Source organism: Lepidothrix coronata, unplaced genomic scaffold (genome assembly GCF_001604755.1).
Source record: "Lepidothrix coronata isolate B3197 unplaced genomic scaffold, Lepidothrix_coronata-1.0 Scaffold61, whole genome shotgun sequence".
NCBI classification, from domain to species: domain Eukaryota; kingdom Metazoa; phylum Chordata; class Aves; order Passeriformes; family Pipridae; genus Lepidothrix; species Lepidothrix coronata.
In genome coordinates, this window is record NW_016690241.1 from 3,438,810 (window position 1) to 3,460,379 (window position 21,570).

Genomic DNA, 21,570 nt, shown 5'->3' on the forward strand with positions numbered 1-21,570 from the left:
TGCTTAGGGGAAGTCAGGCAGTTTTGGTTGATAGCAAGTATGTTTTCAGATGTGTTTTGGTTAAGAACAATGACTAGGGGATGATTATGTATGCTGCCAAAGCTTTGGAGCATAACCCACTAGCATATTTACTCGTGTTCTAACATGTCAGAGTTATCAAAAAGATACCCTTATTTAGAAGGCATAAACAGTAAAATTCCAAGGAAAAAGGGAAATGTCTGTAGTGCTAAGTGATTTGAATGAATCTTGCTGTACGTGTAGAAAGCTTTGCCATGAATGAGTTAATGAATTTTTTTTCTGCTCTGTCTGCAGTACAATTTTGTTATATTTTCAGTTATTTGCAATTAATTTTTTGCTTAGAGATAACAGTACAGAATTACTCTCTTTTAACAGAAAATACAGTGAAATCACGACCACAGGGTCTCTATTGGCATAGCCAAAATTTAACACCTACCTTAACCATTTGGATTTGAACCACTTTTTAATGTTGTCCAAACTGACAGGTCCCCCCCAAATGTTCCTCAGTTGGCTGTGTGTCCCAAGGTACGAGGTGGTTAAAGGGGAAACATACATTGGATATCCCAGTGGCTGATCACATGAAGAATTAATTAAGTTCCGCAAGACCTGTTTATTGTTCTGGATGCTTCCTCTCTCCGGGTTACGATTGCGTAAGAAAATCAGTTCCTGCTGCTGCCCAGCCCAAAGCCCTCTGACGCACTCCTTGTTGACCTACAGGCAGGTTAAAAACATGTGGATCATGGGAAAACATTTGCTACTTAAGATGCAGAACTACAGTATCCAGCTAGAATGGCAGTGTCTGTGTGTGCAGACACCTCATGTCTTTGCACCAACAGCTTTTATGAAGGTTTGCAGCTACTCCCTGCTAAAGCCTGGAATTTCAGGTACACAAACAAGTAGGTGCAAAATGGACGTCAACTGAATTTTTTCAGCCTCTAGTCCCTACTCCGATAACTACAACTGACTTCTCCTTTTGACCACATGACTCAGAAATAATATTAGTTACCACAGCCCTAAATTACTGCAATATTAAAAAGATGTTATATGTTGTACCTTGATCACCTTGAAGCTCAGGTAGCTTTTGTGGAGCATGATAACTTTGTATTCATCTGCTCCTTCATCTACCACATGTCTCAGGGTCAGCAGCTCCTCTCGGTTGGAGAGCACAGCGCTGCGCCAGGCCGGGTCCCCTTCGTGACAGATCACAACCTTTTCCTCAAAGGATTGGATTGCTTCGTACAAAACTGCTGGGTCCTCGTACTCATCTGGGCAGGTGAACTGGTCCTGGTAGTACAGGAAAAAGTATCACAGAGTCAGGTATATCTGTGAACACACAGAAACTATTAACAATAAACAAAACCCTGTTTTTCAAACAGTTGCCAGCTGACCCCCCCAGTGACTTGCCATTTGATAGCGTGTGTCTTTTGGCAGGTAGAGCAATTAATTTAACGGTAATATAGAAAGATATGATTTTTGCTTTATTGTAACCTGTTCTGGTCTCATGTCTCCACTGGACAAAACCACTCGGAGAATGCCAGCTTACCCACTTTTTTTTTATGAAGTGCGAAACCATGGGAGACAGAACTTTTGGGTAACCTGGAGGGAGACTGGAATCATTGGGGAATTCCACAGTTCTTGTGGAAATCCTTGTTTTTATTCACAAAATCCACGAACAATAGCTGGGACTGGGAATCCATCAACAGATACCACAGTATTGTAACTTCAGCTGTCCCGCAGCACCACGGCCAGCGAAAAATTATTGTGTCAAAGTATCAGATCGGAATTCACAGCAGTTCAGTAACATTCAGAACAATTATAAATATAATTCATTATAAAGGCATATGATACTAAATCATAACATGCCAGAGAAAGAATAAAATCAACTCCATATTCTATAGGGCCTGACCTGAAATTAGCAATGAAATCAGCTATGAAATCAGTATAATCAATGTATTTCCTTTCAATCTAGAAACCATATTTATAGTATCTGTGCAAGTAAAACATAACAAGACTGTCAGTTTTGTTTTGATAAAAAATGCAGGGTCAAGATCTCTTAAATGAATGGTTTCAAATGGGCAGCTAGAGGATACAGAAAAGAAGATCAAGTGAATGCAAAATAAATGTCAAGGTTTTCCATCTTGGTGAAGGTGTTTCTCAGAAAAGGCAGCAAGTACTCCATTTCCCTCCTTTCCCCCCCCCTTCCTTTGGACGGTTGCTAAGGTTTCCTGCATTTTCCTAAGAAAACAGATACAATAGTAAAGTTCAAATAAATAAGTAAATAAATAAGTAAATAAATAAATATGCTACCTGGTGTAGCTTCAGCGACATTCGGATTGCAGGGGCAACAACCTTATGCAAGAGATCCATGTCTGCAAAGACCCACTCATCTTTTGGTGCTATCCGAAAGTCTCCTTTGAACAGTGCATGGAGCCCATAAAGAAAAGAGTCCAAGCTGTAAGAGAAAGGCAGCAGTCATTCCCAGAAGTCATTCCCATCTCACCAAACAGGATCTGTCAGCCCCAGCCACATGCTGACTTGTGCAGTGGCCAGTGACCCTCTGGCAAAGGGTGAAAGCTTGTGGTGGGCATAAAGCATCACATATTTCTAATGAAAAAGTATTCCCTGGGGTAGGTGGGAATGCTTGTGCTGTAAACGCAGCCACAAAATGGATATGGCACCTAGAAAGAAAGATGGCCTCAGGATGGGTGACTGAGTCACAGGGTGCCTCAGGGCGCTGCTTCTTTGCAGCTGTGCCAAAGAGACCAGGTCAAAGAGTGCCAGCTGCACTCTCTGTGCAGGCAGCACAAGCTGCTTCCTTATTTGAAAGTTTATTGATAAGTTCTGTTAGCAGTTCTTGTAAGGTGAAAAATCATAATTTAAAAAAAAAGCTGTAAAAAATAGTTTCAGCAAGACTTTGCCGTGAAACTCAAACCTAAAAGTGAATATTAAAGCAGATGTACTGAGAATACAGTTTCAGGAACTGTGCAGCAAACCAGGTGAGAGCACAAATCAAGCAACACGCGTTTCATACTGAAACAATGAACCCTAAAGCAAATATGCACTAAGTTTCTTTTTCCAGTCTAAGAAATGAGATGTAACCAGTTCTGCCAGACCTTGGATTTTGCCTGGACCTGAGACTTAAGGTAAAAATTGAAGTAGTTGTTAGAAAATGGTTGCATGAGGGCTTTGTGAAGGGGAACAACCAGCCTTCAGCTCCAGTCTGCACCCCAAATTATGAGCTTCCCATGCCACCACCACAGCCACTTGTATAATGCCTGTAGCAGGGCTGCTGACCTAATGCTGCTCTGAAGAAGTGATCTCAAAATAGAGGAAAATAGACCCATCTGTTAAAAACAGGAATCTCTTGCAAACCCACAGGACATAGTTTCATCTACCTGCCAAGATTTTAGTCAGGCTTACAACAGTTGCTTTTTTAGATTGTAAAGGCTCTGAGGAGAAGCTGCATTAAGATGTTAGTGGTTTTCATTACTGCCCAGCCATTCTCTTGAGAACACATAATCTTTCTACATAATTGAGCTTTCTTATTTTAGAATAAGAAAAAAAATCTTTTAAATGTTTTCCCTGAGAGGGAGAAGAGAGATTGGGAGAATGCTTGGCCTATCTTCAGCTCAAAGATATTCTTATTTTGCTCTTGGTGGGTGGCATGTTTTAGAAATTAAAATGGAAATATATATGTTGTTACCAGAAAAACAGCTGGATACTGGTTTTCTCTGCAAAAGCACCATGTAATACAAATCAACTAATCAGACCAAGGCCAGGGAGGAAGGCAGGGCTGCTGTTGCTGCTGGGAACATGAGGAGTACAGGGAAGCTCTTGTGAATTCTTAAACTGATTTGCATTTATTAGTACCAAGTTACATATTAAAACATGCCTATACTATACGAGACAGGCACTTACACTCAGATCTCCAAAACATTTGAGCACTGATTTCAGTGGGAGTTATTATGTGTCTTCGAGGACTGGGTCCTGATCCCCACTGACTTCCAATCGATCATCTCCACAGTTCAGAAAATGATAATATACTCAAACTCTGCTTAATAACTAGGAAAGCCCTAGAATAAACCATTAAGGGGGTGGGAGGGAATGGTGAATGCAGCCATTGTGGTGAAATATGTGACTATCATCTCCTTTGAAAAGGCTAGACATCAGGAAGGGTCCTTTCACTTGCCCACCCGCTAAACAACATCAGCATACACAGCTCAATTCTTGCCTGGAAAAAACATTTCTGTACCTAAATATTCTTCCCAGGATGAAACTGTAAAAACTACCCTGAATTCTGCACCTAATGATGATCTATAGTATAGTATTTTCCCCATATAACCATCCCTGTATTTGGTCTGAAAAGTTGGCTGGGAGGAAGGGAGGAGCAGGCAAGAGAGAGAACTGATTTTTACATCATTAGAGGCTCTCAGCGCCAAATCTGAACACCAGAGCAGACAAAGAGTTTGCATTCACATCTAAGTGTCTTACAGGCATCAGCACATGCTAAAGAGGCTGGTGTGAACAGCAGTATGTGCTGAAAGCACAGCCAGGACTAGGACAGCTGTGCGAACTGCAGCTGAGCATCAGCAGAGGGAGCAGAGGGAAGCACGTACAGCTCTCACTGGGCTTAGTTAGGGGAGGCTCGTCCATTTCTCATCCCTCTGCATAATAAGGTCTCTACCCAGCATTTTTAAGAACAAACATGACTGCTACAAGGAGCGAATCAGTGGTAGGCTGAGAGTCAATTATTTAATGTATCATATTTTCCACCAGAGCAGTCTGGAGGAGATTGCTGTATTCACAAAACCATGGACATCTTTTATTCTCCTGCCAATCGTAATGAGGCTTTTGGGTACATTCTGCCTATAATGTGACACTATCTCAAGCCATTACTTCTGTAACACGCAGCTCTTAATCCATATAAGATACAGTTCTCATTATTCTTCCCATTGTTAAGATCTCTCCTGAAGACAGTAATGAGATTATAACAAATCTGTAAAGTCAACTGCTTTGATCTCAGGCCTGACTCAAGGTTGTTGCTGCCGTCTTGGCCCACTTTTAACATACCTCAGTTAGTAATCTGCTGCAGTTACAGGCTCGTTCAAAATATTTTAAAAACTAGTTAAGGTAAAATCACATGTCAGAGAAACAACATTAATCTGTAAGAGACATAACTACTATTTCTGGCAACATTTCTAACCCTCTGAGCTAACAACCTGAAAAGCTGCTGTCAGAACTGTGAGCTATTTTAGAACAACACTAGTAGGTGCGTGGGAACCGTCGGCCCCTTGAACGTGCAGAAGAGAGGGGATTAAGCAGTGCCACAAATACTAGAGGGAGGGCAACAGTGCCAAAGCAAATACTCCCTCCTACTGCATGCCTTACACTGCTCCAAGATCTGAAACTATAAGCATTTAATGTAATCCTGAAAACAGTATGGATGAAAACTAATGAGCTGATGAATATCTCTGTGTGTATTTTGCACATCAAACCCCATCCTCTGTCTGCAGTTTGTAGACCTTCTCCGATGTTAACTGTAGGTTTATTTAAGGAATAAAGAAACATGCATGTCTGAGAGCTGGCAATGACCTGAATGTTGCAGTTCACCTGAAATATTTTTAGTGGTAGCCCTTCTAATTTGATATTTTAGATGATAGTGGTTGTGAGCTGAGACTCAAACTTTTATTCCCTCTTGCCCTGCTCACCTCTGGCAGGCATCAAGCTGTACCGTCTGCTTGAACTCCTACTAGCAGTGCAGCAACACCGGCAACATTGTGGCACTATGTCCCACGCCCTCTATATCTTTCTCTCCCCTCAGATGCTGGGCAGTGCAATGGGATGCCCAAATGAGAAGGAGCAAGTGGGGGGAACTGTTTCCTTGGGCTTCAGCATAAGCAGTGGTGCCTCCAGGCAGAGGCATTCCTTGGAATGACTCTTTGTCCACACTGAGTGGTAAGACCCAGAGAGAGCTAAGGGAACCTGAGCAGCCAGGCTTGGTAATGTTGGAAGTATCTGATGAGAGATTTTTATATTTTTCCAAATTTGAAATGTATACTAAACATTTATTTACTAGTAGATTTGGTGTTCGAATAGAATTATTCTGTAATTTTTTTACAAATACACACCTAAACATATCACTCATATTTGAATAAACAAATGGTAATGTCATGTCATTCTTCAAATTGCATTTTGTGCAAGATGCCTTCAAATGACAGTTTAAAAGAGCAAATGATTTGCATAGCAATGTTCTGCCTTCTTAATGAATGCATTTATTGTGTAATCTAGTGGTAATGTTAGGTTTCTACTGACATTTACATGAACAGGTACACTGAATAATTATTTACATACATTATATAAGAGCATTTAAAATCTTGGTTTACACAGTGACATTTACTGATTAATAGATTAGACAAAATCATGTGTAAATGAGTGCAAATTGGTAGTTTACATACACAATGTAAACTTGACTCTCAATTCTGCAGTGCACAGCTCAGTGTAACATTACCCTTCCTTTACTATTTCTGCACAGCAGTTGGATGACTGTCACTCCTCCAAGACACAGCAAGGACCTGACTTAGTCCAGAGAAAGTTTCCTACTACCTGCATAGTATCCCTGAGAATGAAATATGAACTGCAGAGCACTGATTCTTGGCTAGTTTGCTCACACTGAACACCTGAAAAGCTTCATACAATGAGGAGGAGAAGAGTGCACCACCTATCTGGCCATTACTCAAACTCTAGCGATGCTTTGCAGACAGAACATGCTTTGCACACGGAATTAATAGAAAGTCCTGACATGATGTTCGAGGTAATTTCTCAGTGCTTACCAGAGTAATCTACATCTGCATTTTTGCAATCCAGCATTCAGGTGTGACAAAGTGTGTGTTAGGAGCCCTGACCTCTGACAAAATGGGCCAGCTCCCAACAGCCATAGATTCATAGAATGGCCTATTTTGGAAGGGACCTTAAAGATCATCTAGTTCCAACTCCCATACATGCAGTAGGTCCCCCTCATGCACACAGCTGGCTTTGGGTCAGAGCTGCCTGCTCTGACCATTCCTGCAGAAAAATAAAACCCTCCTCAGCACCAGCAGGCTCCAAAAAGGTCCCCAAAATATCATGACACCTTTTTAAGGAAGACTGTGAAGCATCACCTAAGGAATGGTTCTTCCAGCTTTTGAGGACCTTAATTACTTCTCCACCATCTGACTGAATGCAGACCTGCAGCAGCCTGGGAGCTGAGGCGAGGACCAGCAATAATGCTCCCAATTACCCCTGGTGAGAGTTGCTGTATCTCTGTCAAACACAGAGAGAGGGGAGGGAGACCTAACTTCAGTGCCTGAAGCTAATTCTTGGGAGCATCTCCTTCTGGCCTCATCAGTGTTGCACATGTTGGACAAAGTGTCCTTCCCCCGGCATGCTGTATAACTGTATTCCTATCAGAGTCTCACTGACTTACTGCTTCATTGTGTTTAAACCACTCGTGAAGAACTGTATGAAGCAATAAACACAGTAAGTAGGGTTAGAACTTCCCTCCATGCTTAAGTGACTGTATTTGGGGGATTTCTGTTGATAAAGGTCTTGATGTCAGGGGTAGCATACCCACCTTGCTCCTTAGTTAATAATTTCTCCTAAATTGGTTTTGTATAGATATATACATTCTCTAAGTCAAGAATAAATGTATTTCACCAAGCTAAAGTCATGTTTTGTAGCTGCAGCAATTTATAACTTCAATTGTGCTACTCAGATTCCTTTTCTATTTCTCCAAATCTTTCTTACAGTGGAAACGTATTAAAGGTAATTTAACCAGGTGGGGAAGTGACACAGTTTTTCCACAGTGAAACTTTTCTAGGGAAAGCTTTTGTGAAGTAGCACTGAAAAAGATACTGACAGAAGGTCCCACTTAATCCCTTTTATGTCACAAAATACATTTTAAAAATACAATGATTCAATACTGCCCTGGAGCACTTGTTTAATAAAAAGAAAACCAGGACTTAATTAAAGATAGAGGATTATATAGAATAGATTCAGAAAAAGAGCGACAGAGCTGTTCACCTCCTATGACTACCCCATTTTTTGCCTTTCTACAGACCTTTCTCCTCAAGAAAAATATTTTTAAGTATGGAGTGTCAACTCACCAAAAGATAGGAACTAATTTGGTTTATTGGTAATTTGCCAAATTTTCAAAAGACATGGTATAACTGCCTCCTTATTGTTAAAATCTTTACAGAACACTTTGCAAATAATTATCCTCAACATTCATACTTTCCATGTTAAGCTTTGGAAAATCTCTGATTTATTATCCCTTTGCATTATCTGCTAATCATGTAAGCCAATACAAACAGGTGACATTGTTACTGTATCTGTACTAGTGCCAAAATATTGTAATGAAGATTTAAAGATCCAGTGGAAAGTACATGCGATGTGCTGACAGTTTGAGGAAGGTTTTGTGATATTTTTAGATGCATTTCTAACATCGCTGTGACCTATCTATTGCATAACCTGATGAAAAATTACTTTAATCTTTTCTCAAACAAAAATCTTAAATGCACATAAACTTTTCCCCAACTCTAAAATCTGGATCATCAAGGAAAAAAAAAGGACAGTTTTAGAAATATCAGTGACTTACTAAACATCACACTGATTTGAGTGAATTGAAATGAAGGGAGAGGAAATGCAACCTAGAAGAAAACTACTACAGGAAGGGAATGTGCAAGGACTAGTACAAAAGACACAAAAGGCACTTTAGAAAACAGAAATCAGCAGCACACCAAGAAATAAGCCATGTGGACCACAAACATTTTGTGTGACTCACTGAAAGAGGAAGACATAAAACAAAATGTTACATATGTCTCAACAGATAACAAAGCTAGAATGAATATTTAAAAGGACTGTTTTATCTTATAACAAAATGCATTCAAAATCACACATGCTGTCTTTGTTTGCTTGTTAGTAAGACAAATCCTCTCTAAGGAGCACGTTGATAGAGGTCTAGGTAGCTTTGCTCACAGTTCTGTGCCAACATAGCAAGGTCACTTAGAAACTGTGTTTATTCAACTTCTCTATGGTTACTAAACTCCTGTGAACACAGGGAGTTCAAATAAATCTAATAAAAATCTAAAATTAGGTGAGAAGTTAAACTTCATGAAAATTAGGATTATTACCTTGATAAAATGCCTTATCTATAGAACAGCGTAAATTGTGCTGTATAAAACCCAAAAAACTCACAAGTCCTAGTGAAAATGGAAGAATCCCTAAGGAAAATAAAAGATGAAGAAGATATTCAGAAACAATCTTAACCAAACATATTTTAATTAACCACACTTCCTAGGGAGAAGTGTTTTGAATGAATGAACAAATGAGTAAGGTAGACTGTGAACAGACAAAGCTGTAGTCTCAAGAGATCCAAGGTTCTGCCTTCCTTAGTTGCCAGAATGAAGTGGCAAATGAACAGGAATACCACCCTAAGGAATACAGAACCCTTATAGATTTATTATTATTTAGCTAGCTAACAGTTTTTTATATATATATACATAAAATAGTTCCTCCTCTGGAAGTATCTTCCTTTTACTGGAATGCTGGAGAAAGCCAGCATTCCAATAGCCAGGCATGAGTGAACACAAGCAATAACCATTGGTACCCATTCTTTCAATGAAAAATTCTGCTTTGGCCTGTGAAATAAAGACTGGTATTAGCTATTTAGCCAACTACAAAGTAAAAGATGATCAGGAACGGCAGAAAACAAAGTATTTTTTGGAGGAATGAGACTTTACTTTGATCTATTATTCTCTTGAGATTCCATATCACGTGAAAAAAGACAAACAGGTCTTTGTTTTAACATAAGGATAAAGGATTCCTAAAAATTACCTGATAGCCATATTGTGAGATGCAGTTCCCAAAGCTCTTCGCCCCAATATACACAAGGCAAAGGAAAGCGTCACTAGAGGAGAATCTTCATCACTGTCCAGGTGCTACAAAATTTTAAGGTTAGCATGTTACTCTAAATGAAAATATCGTCTTTAAAGCACCACAATACTACAAATGGTAACATACATAAAATCTGCATGTAGCTGGACCTACTCACAAAAACATTCTTTGCAATTAAACAGAACAAGAAGGAAGATCATCACCATTAGATGCTTTCTGCAAAATGCAAGCTTATTTTGCCCACTGGCTAGAAACAGAACATTTTGTTCTCCAGTGGTGAGATCCCAAGGAAGTGCATCTTTGAGGGGGTGGGTATTTTCTGGTGGTGTTTTTTGTTTGGTTCCACTCCTCCCCGACATGACATTCTAAAACACAGGAGGTTCCTTATTGTTGAGAGACACTGCAATTGGAGACAGCCAAAACCCTTCTCATGGGATACAGTTCCTATGAAACCCCACCACAGATTCCAGAAGAACAACCTATTTAGAAAAGTTTGGAGGCACACACTTTTCTTGAATAACAATATCTATCTAAATTGTATACCATTGATGACACTGACATCACATTTTAAGAAGCAGTCAAAATATGTCATTTGCATTTACTAGCTCAGGAGAGTTTCTTTTACTGAAATTTTCATAAAGAAAACTTTGCAATCAAGCAGGAAGAAAAAACTGAAACAACCCCTCATGCATGTTAATTTTCAGAAGGATATAGATTATTATTTCAGGCCATGCAATGAGTGATTTCTTATAGCTTTCTTTGACTTTAAAATTGAAAACAATTATAATGGAGAATGTAGCTCCTTCTAGAAAATACATTGATTTTCAGGGTTATGTATACAGTGAAGTTGTTTTTTTTTCATCTCATTTCCTACATGAACTTTACCTCTCTATAGTCAGTGAATTAAAAAAACAAAGGTAAAAGATGTAAAAAAAAAAAAAAGTGTGTGTGTGCATCAGTGCAGGCATTCATTTGCCTTAAGTCTAACTTACATGTTTCAAGTCTATTGGCATCTCTAAGTCTGTTATGTATTTGAAAGTTTCAGCAACAGAACAAGTGAAAAGGTATCATTTAACAGTGCTTTCCCTGCACTGTGCAATTCTTTGTGTGTCAGAACTTGGGAAATGACACACAGAGATGAGAAAAAAAAAGAGGTGAAATATACCCAGTAGGAGGAAATGGCAGGGAAGGGCTCAGATGACAATCCGGTGAAAACAATACCAATATAATGATATGCAGAGGAATTGATGGAATGCTATTTGGCATTAGAGACATGAGAAGGAACCAAAGTGGAAAAAAAACATTCAGTGACGTTACAAGAAACATTCAGTGATATTACACCAGCTGAGGTCAGTGGTAGCAAACGGGATGTGCAGTCTGTGATCCTGAGCGAAAAACACACCAATGCAGTGCATGGTGGCCAGGAAAGATACACCTCTCCATTTTTGCCATTATCAGCATTAATCAGAAAATTAGATTGAGGCAATGTGCTTGTTTGAAACTGTATTGTCCCCCCGGGCTATTTTGAGTATTCCATGGAAATACAGTAGTGCATTTCTGACAAATGACTGCTGACATCAGTAATCTTAGTGGCTCAAAGCATGCAAATGCACAGCTGTAAATCTGCCTTTGACCTTCGAGAGCTGCGAGGCCGTTCCACACGGTTTTGTGGCGTGGTTCACATTTGAGTTACGAGCTCTCAGAGGTGACCTATGCTAGCAGTGAGTTTGCCATGCACTTCCCTACCATTCTATAACTGTACCCAAATATAAGCAAAATGTTCGAAAAGGATACACAGACATCACAAATGTTTGGCAAACGTACCCAATCACTGGCAACACTGAAGAAACAGTAATTCTCTAATGACATTGCCTGAATCGAGCCAGCTTTAACAGTACTTCTGCAAGCAATGGATATATCCATGCTTTCTAGAACTGACAAAAAATTAACCTTGCTGGAATTGTGCAAAATAAGGAAATGGTTCCGTATTCAAAGACTACCACTCCTTAAAACTCTAGCTTTTGCACAAGGGTAGTCTCCAAAATATGTGTTTTTCATTCCACATATTTTAAATGTAAAAGCTTAAATACATTTTATTCTACTAATCCTGAGCAAGCAAAAAAGTAACCATGCATCATTTAACTCCTATTCCAAGAATTAAAACTACTACTACTACTACTAAAAAAAAAAAAGACTCTTACCTCTACTCTTTTTCTAGCACAGAACTGAATCCAGTCCAGATAAACACTGCAGAAACTAGCTCTCGTTATTCCTTGGAGACATGGAACATAATCTTCATCTATGTTAACGTTAAACATTGCCAGGTCACGTTCAATATAATGCCACTTCGCATAAGGCTGCAGAATCTTTTGGATGGATTCATCTTTTATCCAGTCAAGGATTTTGGGAGAACTTGATGTAAAGTATATTATACTCTGTTGACAAAATGTGCAAACATTAGTCACTCTCATCTCTGATTAAAGCAGATACATTTTACACAGAAGAGAATAAATCAAATGTGATCCTAAATCAAATAGGGCCACATTAACTAAATATAATGGTACATATTTTTCCTATTTTTTTACTGCTTGGTATCATTGCTTCACAAAAGTGTTCAAGTTAGAAAGATGATAATAATTGATATCTAAATAGCAGACAGAAAAAGAAGTAATATTTTTAATACTCTTCTAACTTACAGGAAAATTAATACGATTATAGGAATAGAGAGTTCTAGCATTCAAACATGTTAATTACAGAATACTACTGGGGTTCCTGAGTCTATCGCCAAGAAGGCAATATTGATAACAGTTTAGGCATATTTTGAAAAAACAGTAGTAGACGATCATATGCTCAAAATAGGGCTCTTTTTTCCTCAATGGACTTACTGTTTTATGGTGACGAAGCTTTCCTAATTCTTTAACAAAAACAGCCCCACCATGATTTAACCATAAAGGTAAGATGTCACAGATGTGTATGACACAGGTCTGAAATGCCCTGTTTTGATTGCTGTTTTCTTTTGGCTTTCAGTAGCACCAGTTTTGTTATTTGTCAATGCAGCTGGTAAAGAATAATGGATTTTTTTCTTACATGTCAGTTTAAGAAGCTGATAACTGATATAATTGAATTTACTTAAAGCACTGAAGGAGGAACAGCACTCAGCAGTAGCTCTTTTATCAAATGCATAAATATTAGAAAGCAGCAACACTGGTATCTCATATCTGTACCTGAGTTTCTAAGTTCTTCTAACCACTGCGTCTGGAGACATTAAAATAATAATAAAGAAAATAGTAATTAAAAAAAAATCTATCCAAACAAAACTTAAAGCATATTTTCAAAAGAATATGAAGCTTAAGAAGAAGTTCCAATGCTTTCCATCAACTGGAAAGTCCCATTTTAATGTTTTATGAGTATAATATTAATATATTAATTTAGAATTGGATTCCAAAGCAAACAAGGAGCAAGTGTACACAAACGAAGAGGATGTAGTTCTACTTTACACAGTCAGAGGAAACACTACTAAGCAAATAAATATATAAAATGAAAAAAGGATGGATTACAAAGGGCAGAACCACTACCAGCCCTTTTAAAACACCCAGATGCTCTCCACAGTTTATCTTTCAAATTGTACAAAAAATATACAAGTAAGAGGAGAATTAAGCTTCAGAGGAAAAAAACAAGTCAGACAGATACAGACTGAGGATGGACCTTTAATTTCTTGGCATGTGGAGAAAATACACTCTTTAGAAAAGATTCATGCAGAAACAATAGGAGCTGAAAATACAACACTCAGCAAATACAGACTTCTTGAATACTAAAAGATGTTTAAATAAGAATATATTGAGAAGAGATGGAGGAGGCACAAGGGAAAAATATCACAGTAGCTGGGCAGGAAATGATTTCAAAACATATGCAGAAGGGCTACAGGAGCTGACCCACTTTATTTGTAGAGAATAAAAATCCTTTTATAAGAAGAAATATTTCTCAGCTGTCAATGAAACTGTAAATGAAATAAATATGACTTAGGAATAAAATGCTCAGTGCAACTCATTGTTTAAAAGACCGATATGGTAATTATTCTTGAAGGATAGAAGAGCTAAAACAAAGCATACATTTTCTCCATTGATTTTCAAGATAGAGTTTGGTTTTTTTATTATTCTCATCTGTGTTTACAAAGAAGCCAACTCAGCTGGGGAAAAAAATCAGACTCGCAATCAGACACAGAAACAGCAAAAACTTCTGTCACCTAATTAAATTTTGCTCTTGGTAACTCTTCCAAGATATGTTTTGAGCACAAGTACATCCTCAGCTACATTACAATTCAGAAATAATATTTACGATATTGTAAGCTACAGAGAATAAACCAGGAACACTCCAAATGCTCAGTGCAGTGGAAGTGCAGTTCCTGCAGAAACTCCAGCCCAAGTGTTTTCAGAGTTTGTGATAAGGATGTGACCCGAATACTGTATTATCTGTAGTTCTTCTTACAATAAGTTTCCTACACCAATAAAAAGGAAGTGTCAGGGCTTTAAAATGTTCACAGTGAAACTGCATAGGGTCTTACTCAAGATTCCCCCATAAGAAAGAGCTGGGAAAGTAATGAATTCTCACCTCTGCTTCTAATACTGTTTGTTTGCAGGCAAGCATTAAAGAAACAGGACAAAAGCTGATTTGATACATAACAATCTTCTCACCTTCCAAGGCTGTACTAAGGAATTTACCAAATCTTTTTAAAGCTCCTGTTGATGGAAGAAACTAATTAATTTAAAAATAGAAGAAGACAATCTCCATATAACTTTCTTTTGGGGAGTGTCATTCTAAAGAAAAGATCTCCTCAGCTCGCTCTTCCTTTACTGAAGGAGCCCCAGCCCAGGCTAATATTGAAGTTGCCAACAGGTTATTATTATCTTTTGTAATTATCTTCTGTTCATCCTTCCCTAAGAAGAGAAGTAGACTAAAGGATCAACACCTTTCTGAGAATGCAGATCTGTCAGTGCAGTGTTATAGTACTGGCTCAACTAAATCCAAGCAGAAGAGATTCAATTTTCACACCTTGGGAGCCATCAGTCATAAACATAAAATCTTCATATGTTGGAGATGGAGCCACAGCCACACCTCAGTGGTGTGGAGATCATTTAACCCACATCCCTATTATTCAAAACAGGATCAACTAACCACACCTGTATCACATGAAAGGTTATCTAAGCCATCTTACCTTTGTCAGCTGCTTCTCAGGTGTGTCCAGAACTAGAAGCCCTAAACTACCTTTCAGTTAAGTTTTACTTCCCATGTGATGAACCTCACACTTTCCACAAGTCCTCTATATATTAACTGATTTAAAGGTACAAAAAAAGTTCCAGTTTACAAAGCACAATTCTTCACTGCTGTAAACTAATAAGATGCTCTTTTGATTGCAGCTTAGACTGGGATTTTTTTCAATCTCATTCACCATCAAAAGCTGAGTCATATGTCAGTTTGCATCAGTTTACGTTCCAGTTATTCAGGTTACCTTTTAAAGTAAAGCAAAGCAATAGTAGCAACATACTCATTTACAGTTTAAAGAAGGGCTGCTTTTTTTTTTGTTTGGGTTCTTTTACCTTATATACCTTGCTTTAAATTAATTTATAGCCACAGAACCCACTTATAAAATGAAAAAATCATGCTCACATGCAGTTTTGTTTCTAATTAGTTAATTAAACAAGCAGGTTGGTTACCAGGCTGTACTGCCTGGAAAATTATTTATGAAATCTCAGTCTGCATTTTACAAAGTAATCAACTGCATGATCAAAGCAGTTTTGTAAGGTAATGAGCTTGCTTTTTACTACATTGGCTCATTTGCAAAAAATGGTGATTAACTTATTTACAACAGGTCTCTCTCTGAGGTTGACAGATTGATACAATTGCAGAGATATAAGCAGAAAGGAGATGTCAGGGATGGTTGGAAGCTTTAGTAACTGGCTTTGTGGCAATACCAATGGCATAGGAAGCAGCATTTGGCTCTTGCTGTTTCAGTAGAAGACTATAAAGCTCAACAAATTCTTCATTTGATGGACTGGGAATTGTTTTGGCAGAGGATGAAGATGTCTTGCTAGATTATAAGGTTCAATTATTTCGACAAATTAGTATCTGTGTGGTTATTGTGGTCTTAATAACAGTGCAACCATAGAAGTGATGTAAATGAACTGCTGTTTAATCAGTGGAATTAACCAACTTCAAATGTGTTGTGCTACGTATGTAAAACAGAAGGTAAGAAGGGAGTTTACACTACTAAAAAAATACATTTGAGAAACAGCTCTTCAGATGTTTCCCAAGAACTTTATGCTTGTTAATCTCTTTTTTTTTTTTCCCAGAACAAAAGAGCAGTGGAAAAGCCAAGGCAAGAAGAAATAACAAACTGTCAATGAAGTTTTTTTAGAATGCAACAACATAAGTAAGAACGCTTCCTCTGACTTTATCACCAGAGGTTGTTTACTCACCTTGATTTCTGCTGAAGCATACCTGAGATTTTCTGTACTAACTGTAAGTGATCAGAACTAAATTTAGCAAAGGGAGATATGGATTTATTATCCCTATTCTAGTGGAAGGTGTCCCTGCCCATGGCAGAGGGGTTGGAACTAGAAGAACTTAAAGATTAACCCAAATGATTCTATGGTTCTATAATCTAACATCGAGTCTGTCCACCTGTCAGAGTGTTGTGCAGATGAATAAATATAAAGCCAAAAATTTCAAATGCTCTTTCTTCTGTAGACAGCCAGCATTTCTTCTATTTGACAAATCTGCCTAGGAATAATGTACACTTTACCGAAGTGTTTACCTTGATATAGTATCTGATAAGTATTCTCCGCAGATCGAACACTTGCAGCATTGTTGCAGCGTTGTTATCAATGATGCTGTATCCTTCCAGGATGTACTGGGTTCGTGTTATTTCCCATGTCAGCCATCGGAGGTTAAAGGCTGCATTACATGATAACAAGTGAGGCAAGTGCCCAGGCTTACAACAGCAGCAGCCTTCGTTGTCTTCATCTCCTTCTGTTATAGCTTCCACTTCTCTCTGCTGGCAATATGTCCCTTGGCAGTGAGAAAGAGAGAGTATGCTGCCAGTTACTGGGGGAGGAGGAAACAAAGGACTTCTTCCAAGCTGAAATTCAAAGTATGTTTGAAGGCTTTAAACACTTAGCAAAAATCTAAAAGAGCGAGCCACGGCAACAAATTAGATGTGCTAACTGATCCATGTGCAGCAACAAATAAAGAGGTGTACATTATTTATTTACTATCACCTAATAAAAGCCAAAAGGGCCTGATCTAATGTTCTGAGTGTTGGGTTCTGAGCTGAGCTAAACTACAGACTGCAGCTTCTGCCTTAATAAAAACTCACCAGGAAGCAACACTAAAGAGTCTTGCTCCATAAGGCACATTAAGCAAATTGATCCAAGTCTCAGTCTGCTTCTTCAACTAATATTAAGAACACAAAGAAAGATTTTACAGTGTGTCAGAGTACTTGTAAAATCTGGGTTTTAGCAAACTATCTTGGAAAGCAGGTTCCAAAAATAACATCTACTGGGTTGTTCTCTCTCCCACCGGAGTACAAGCTACTCTGGATCAAACATCTCTAATGAACAGCACTAGTGGCAGTACATCATGAGAAGAGAGCAGCTTTCTAATTAGTCTATTACACAGGCTTTAGATCAGAGTAGATTTTTCTAAAAAAAAATATGTTACCTCAAAAAGAAATCATAAGGCAGATGCAGAAACAATAATGCAGACTCTGCATTTCTAGCTTGTGCTGCGCACACTAGATGGTCAAGCTGAGCCCTTGGGGATTTGAATGTGGCTTCTATACCATGTACGGCACTACATGTACAGCTGAGGCAGACTGCCATGTGCTCCTCTCAAAATACATATCTTTATGTTCATGATTTCCGCATCTTTTTAAAATTACTCTCTGTAGGCTGTTGCAGAGTTTGTCCATAAACCATCTTTCAAGGCCATCTCCTATGATGCAGGTTACACATGTCATGCACAGGCCTTCTGCCAGAGTTTGAGTATCACCCCACGGACTGCTGATCCCATCAGCTTCCAAACAATCTCAACAGGAGAGGAAGATGCTAGACACTGTGCTGCAGTTTAACAGCTATAAGTCCCTCCCTACCAGGCCCCAAAGACCTGTTGTGTCACTGTAAATGGAAGAAGAATTTAGCTATGTTCATCATCTGAACGTTGGACCAGGAAAGAACACAATGCCAGCTCCAATTCCCTGCAGACCGCCAGCACCCCAAAAGAGAGCATGGAGCACAGCAGCATCCCAAAGGCCTTTCCATAGAGCATGACAATTGCTGGGCCCTTGACTGTCTATCCTAGTCCCATCACAACCGTCTGGTCAACAACCTGTGAACTTTAGTTTGTACCAACAGAAGACACATTCAGAATATCCCTTTCTCCTCATTAAGAAAAACCTTTCAAAATATAACAAAATATGCTTAAGTATTGCCTATCACCTTCTCTTTTTTTGTCTGTACATCTTCTAAAATGTAAGCAGCAAGCAAAAACATATAAGAAAAAAGAACAGAAAAATCTGTAGGAAATGCGTGAGAAAAAACAGAGTTGTAGTATTAAGATATGGGGGGGAAAAGATCCAGTATATTCCAGTGATCTCTGTTTAGTTTGCTGTGAATGAAAATTTATACTGTGAACCCAGTATTGTTCACACACTGATACACATTCCTCCTTAGACTTCATGGATAAACAATACAAAAAATTATTAAATACCTTCAGGTCACCCAAATATGAACATCTTTCCTTTCAACACTGCCACGAAGTACAAAACATGACCTATTAAGCTAACATTTCCAGTTGGACTGGACACGAACTGGACTGCTTCCGCTTCATATTTCACATATTTCTACATGAATTAACACTTAATTCCTCCACAACAAAAAACCCAAGAACTGCTCTGGGTCAGCGAATGCTTCTGTGAAGTCAAGTCAAAAGACATCGTACTCAAACTGAAGTAGGGAAAGCATACTCCTTTGTGCATTGCTTGGCAGGAGTAAAATAACTACTCCATGCTGGTGCTGTTACTGTTGCTGTTACGTTTATTTTTGAAAGTTTAAAGGTCTCTCAGTATTACACTGAATTTAAGAGAAGATAAATCTTCATGCCAGGTGCTAAATTAAGTATTGCAAAATATTTATAACTGATGAAAAATGAAAAACAGAACCCTAATGAACAACTGCCACTGATCCCCTTACAACCTCAGGAAATAAAGATGGCTTTGCTCAATCTGTGAAACCCTATTTTTAAATAATTTTTTTCTTTTGATATGGAAATATCTCATTTTATTCCTATGGCTATTTCTATGTGTTCTCTGTATTACCTCTATTAATAAATACCAAATATTATTACTGCAGATTCCGTAATTACTACTTTTCTTAGAATACATATTTTATAAAATACAGGGCCTAAAGAGGCTTCAAAGGCAAATAAAAGGCAAATTCAAGAGACCCTCAATGTTTAAAGGAAACTGTCATCACATGCATAACAAACAGAAGATAATGCCAGAACAATATTTGCATTCTCAGCTAATTCAATAGGATAAAATGTCTCTAAGTCGTCTTTGCTGGGTAATTTTAATCAACTAAAGTTAAAATTACACTACAGTGGGTGCAATCAATGTTGAACCTCAGAAGCAAGAGACATTTTAAAAGGGACTCTGTTATTACAAAAGCTCTGCGAACCAATGAAACGAGTTCATGTGTTTGTTTTACGGATTTATTCCAAAGAATGTGCTCTTCAACATCTGGCAAACATGCACTTGATTAACAAAAGCTGTTTGATGGACTTGGGTACTACCACCTTGGGGATTTGGCGTCTTTATTGCTTGCAGAGCTTCTGGGGTATCCCTGTTAAGTTTAAAGGTGTAATCTGAGCCATGGCCAGTGCTCTGACAAAACACCAAATCCTCATTCCTAGCATCATCTGCTGATTAGTATTTCCAAACAACATCTAGTAAAGGGACTCAAGTCTGCAAAGACAACATTCAGGCTTGATGCTCAAGTACATGTTGGTTCCCTCCCAGTTTTTGCTGTCAGTTCTAGAAAGACTGCCAGTAATTTTCTCTCACCTTTAATGAAGCCTCCCTTTAATCCATAATGCACTGGCTGGACTTCAATCTCAGACTGGCATTTTACTGAAAAAATTCATTTACCAGTGCCTACATCAATCCTTTTTGGCTCATTACTCTAGACTCTGGTACCGCAGAGACTAAGAGCATGCGCTCAGCTTCATGCATTGAGCCAGAAGGGACAAGACACATTAAATGAAGTTAAGCATTTGTGTACATCTTTTACAGAAGGATGACCCTAAACTTTTGTGTATATGTCATAAACTGATGATTTAAATGACAATTTTTTATATTGCTTCTCAAAAATTATCAAGTTCAAGCACCTCTGAGAGAATTATTCATAATACCAAAGAGCAGGGAACAGAACGTGCACTTCAGTTCTGCAATATAATTAAGTGTAGTACCATTAAATATTAAAATACAGGGAAATGTTTTCACTGGTAATTAGTCATTTCTAAATCTGAGGGAACACTTTTTTTACATTTATTTCTGCAGTAGAAAGAAAATAAGCTCGTGAACTTCACTGAAGTTTAGTCATTCACTCTGACCCTTGCTAGTATAGATAAGATCAATTCATTTGTAAAGTATCTAACACTGGATGGTTGCCAAAAATCCATCAGTGTAAAAAACATGTGCCAGCTGAATAAAGCAAGGTCAGCCTTTGTGAGCTGAGGAGAAAACCAGGGTGAGAACTTGGAGCTCTTTGTATTTTCCTGACGCATCAGGATTTGAGGACTGACTTGCGCTCTGCCAGAGTGATCTGACCTAAATGGAAATGGAAAATTGAAACTGAAGACTGTAATCTTGCTCCAAGAGGATACATAAAATACACCTAAATGAATGACCACCTAGCCTTCTAGAATTTAAGGCTGAAACCATAGTGTGTGCTTTTGAATTCAATTTTGAAAACTCAGTCAGTGAAAAGCATTTTTCAAGTTCTGAAGGACCAGAGAGAAAAATCCGTAACACAACCACACAATTCTAGGAGCAGTTTTAGTTTCCATAAAACACTTAAGTTTAACAACACATCCAGAATGGGGACTAATTATTGTGGCTGAAGGCAGCGATAGCTTGAGCACTGAGGATTGCTGACATATCAGCAACTTTGGTGCAAATGTACACAGAAAGGGCTCAGAGGGCTCCTGCACCAACCTCACCCCACAGACGTTAAGATCATCATGAATCACTTTCCTGCACTAGGCACTTTAAACTCTGTGATCCCAATATCCAGTTTTGGGCTAGGGAATGTAACTAGGTGTTAAGTCTGAGAGATGGAGCTGGATATGGAAATGGGAGCCACGAAGAAGGACTGAAGCCCAGGGTAACTCCTTTTGTTGCAGCGATCTTTTCACAGACAACTCCACAAAAAAGCCTGGTTGCTCACTATTTGTTTGGCAAAACCACACACACAAATATTTTACAAACAAATGCATTACCGTGGAATTACATGACTCTGCTCCAACAAGCTCTGCAGCAAACATGAGTATTCCCAAATTCTGATGGAT

The 21,570-nt window shown here is 38.5% G+C and overlaps 1 protein-coding gene across 1 annotated transcript in view; it reads right to left on the reverse strand.

Annotated features, from left to right (window-relative positions):
* The window catches only part of PCNX2 (pecanex homolog 2 (Drosophila)), a 156,568-nt gene that overhangs the window by 9,106 nt on the left and 125,892 nt on the right, over window positions 1-21,570 (reverse strand). Inside the window, exons 26-31 of the mRNA XM_017817517.1 lie at window positions 16,760-17,013; window positions 12,150-12,383; window positions 9,889-9,992; window positions 2,326-2,470; window positions 1,072-1,302; window positions 455-729 (exon numbers count right to left, since the gene is read on the reverse strand). Of these exons, the coding sequence (XP_017673006.1) occupies window positions 455-729; window positions 1,072-1,302; window positions 2,326-2,470; window positions 9,889-9,992; window positions 12,150-12,383; window positions 16,760-17,013 (1,243 nt within the window). The remainder of the gene's footprint in view (window positions 1-454; window positions 730-1,071; window positions 1,303-2,325; window positions 2,471-9,888; window positions 9,993-12,149; window positions 12,384-16,759; window positions 17,014-21,570) is intronic.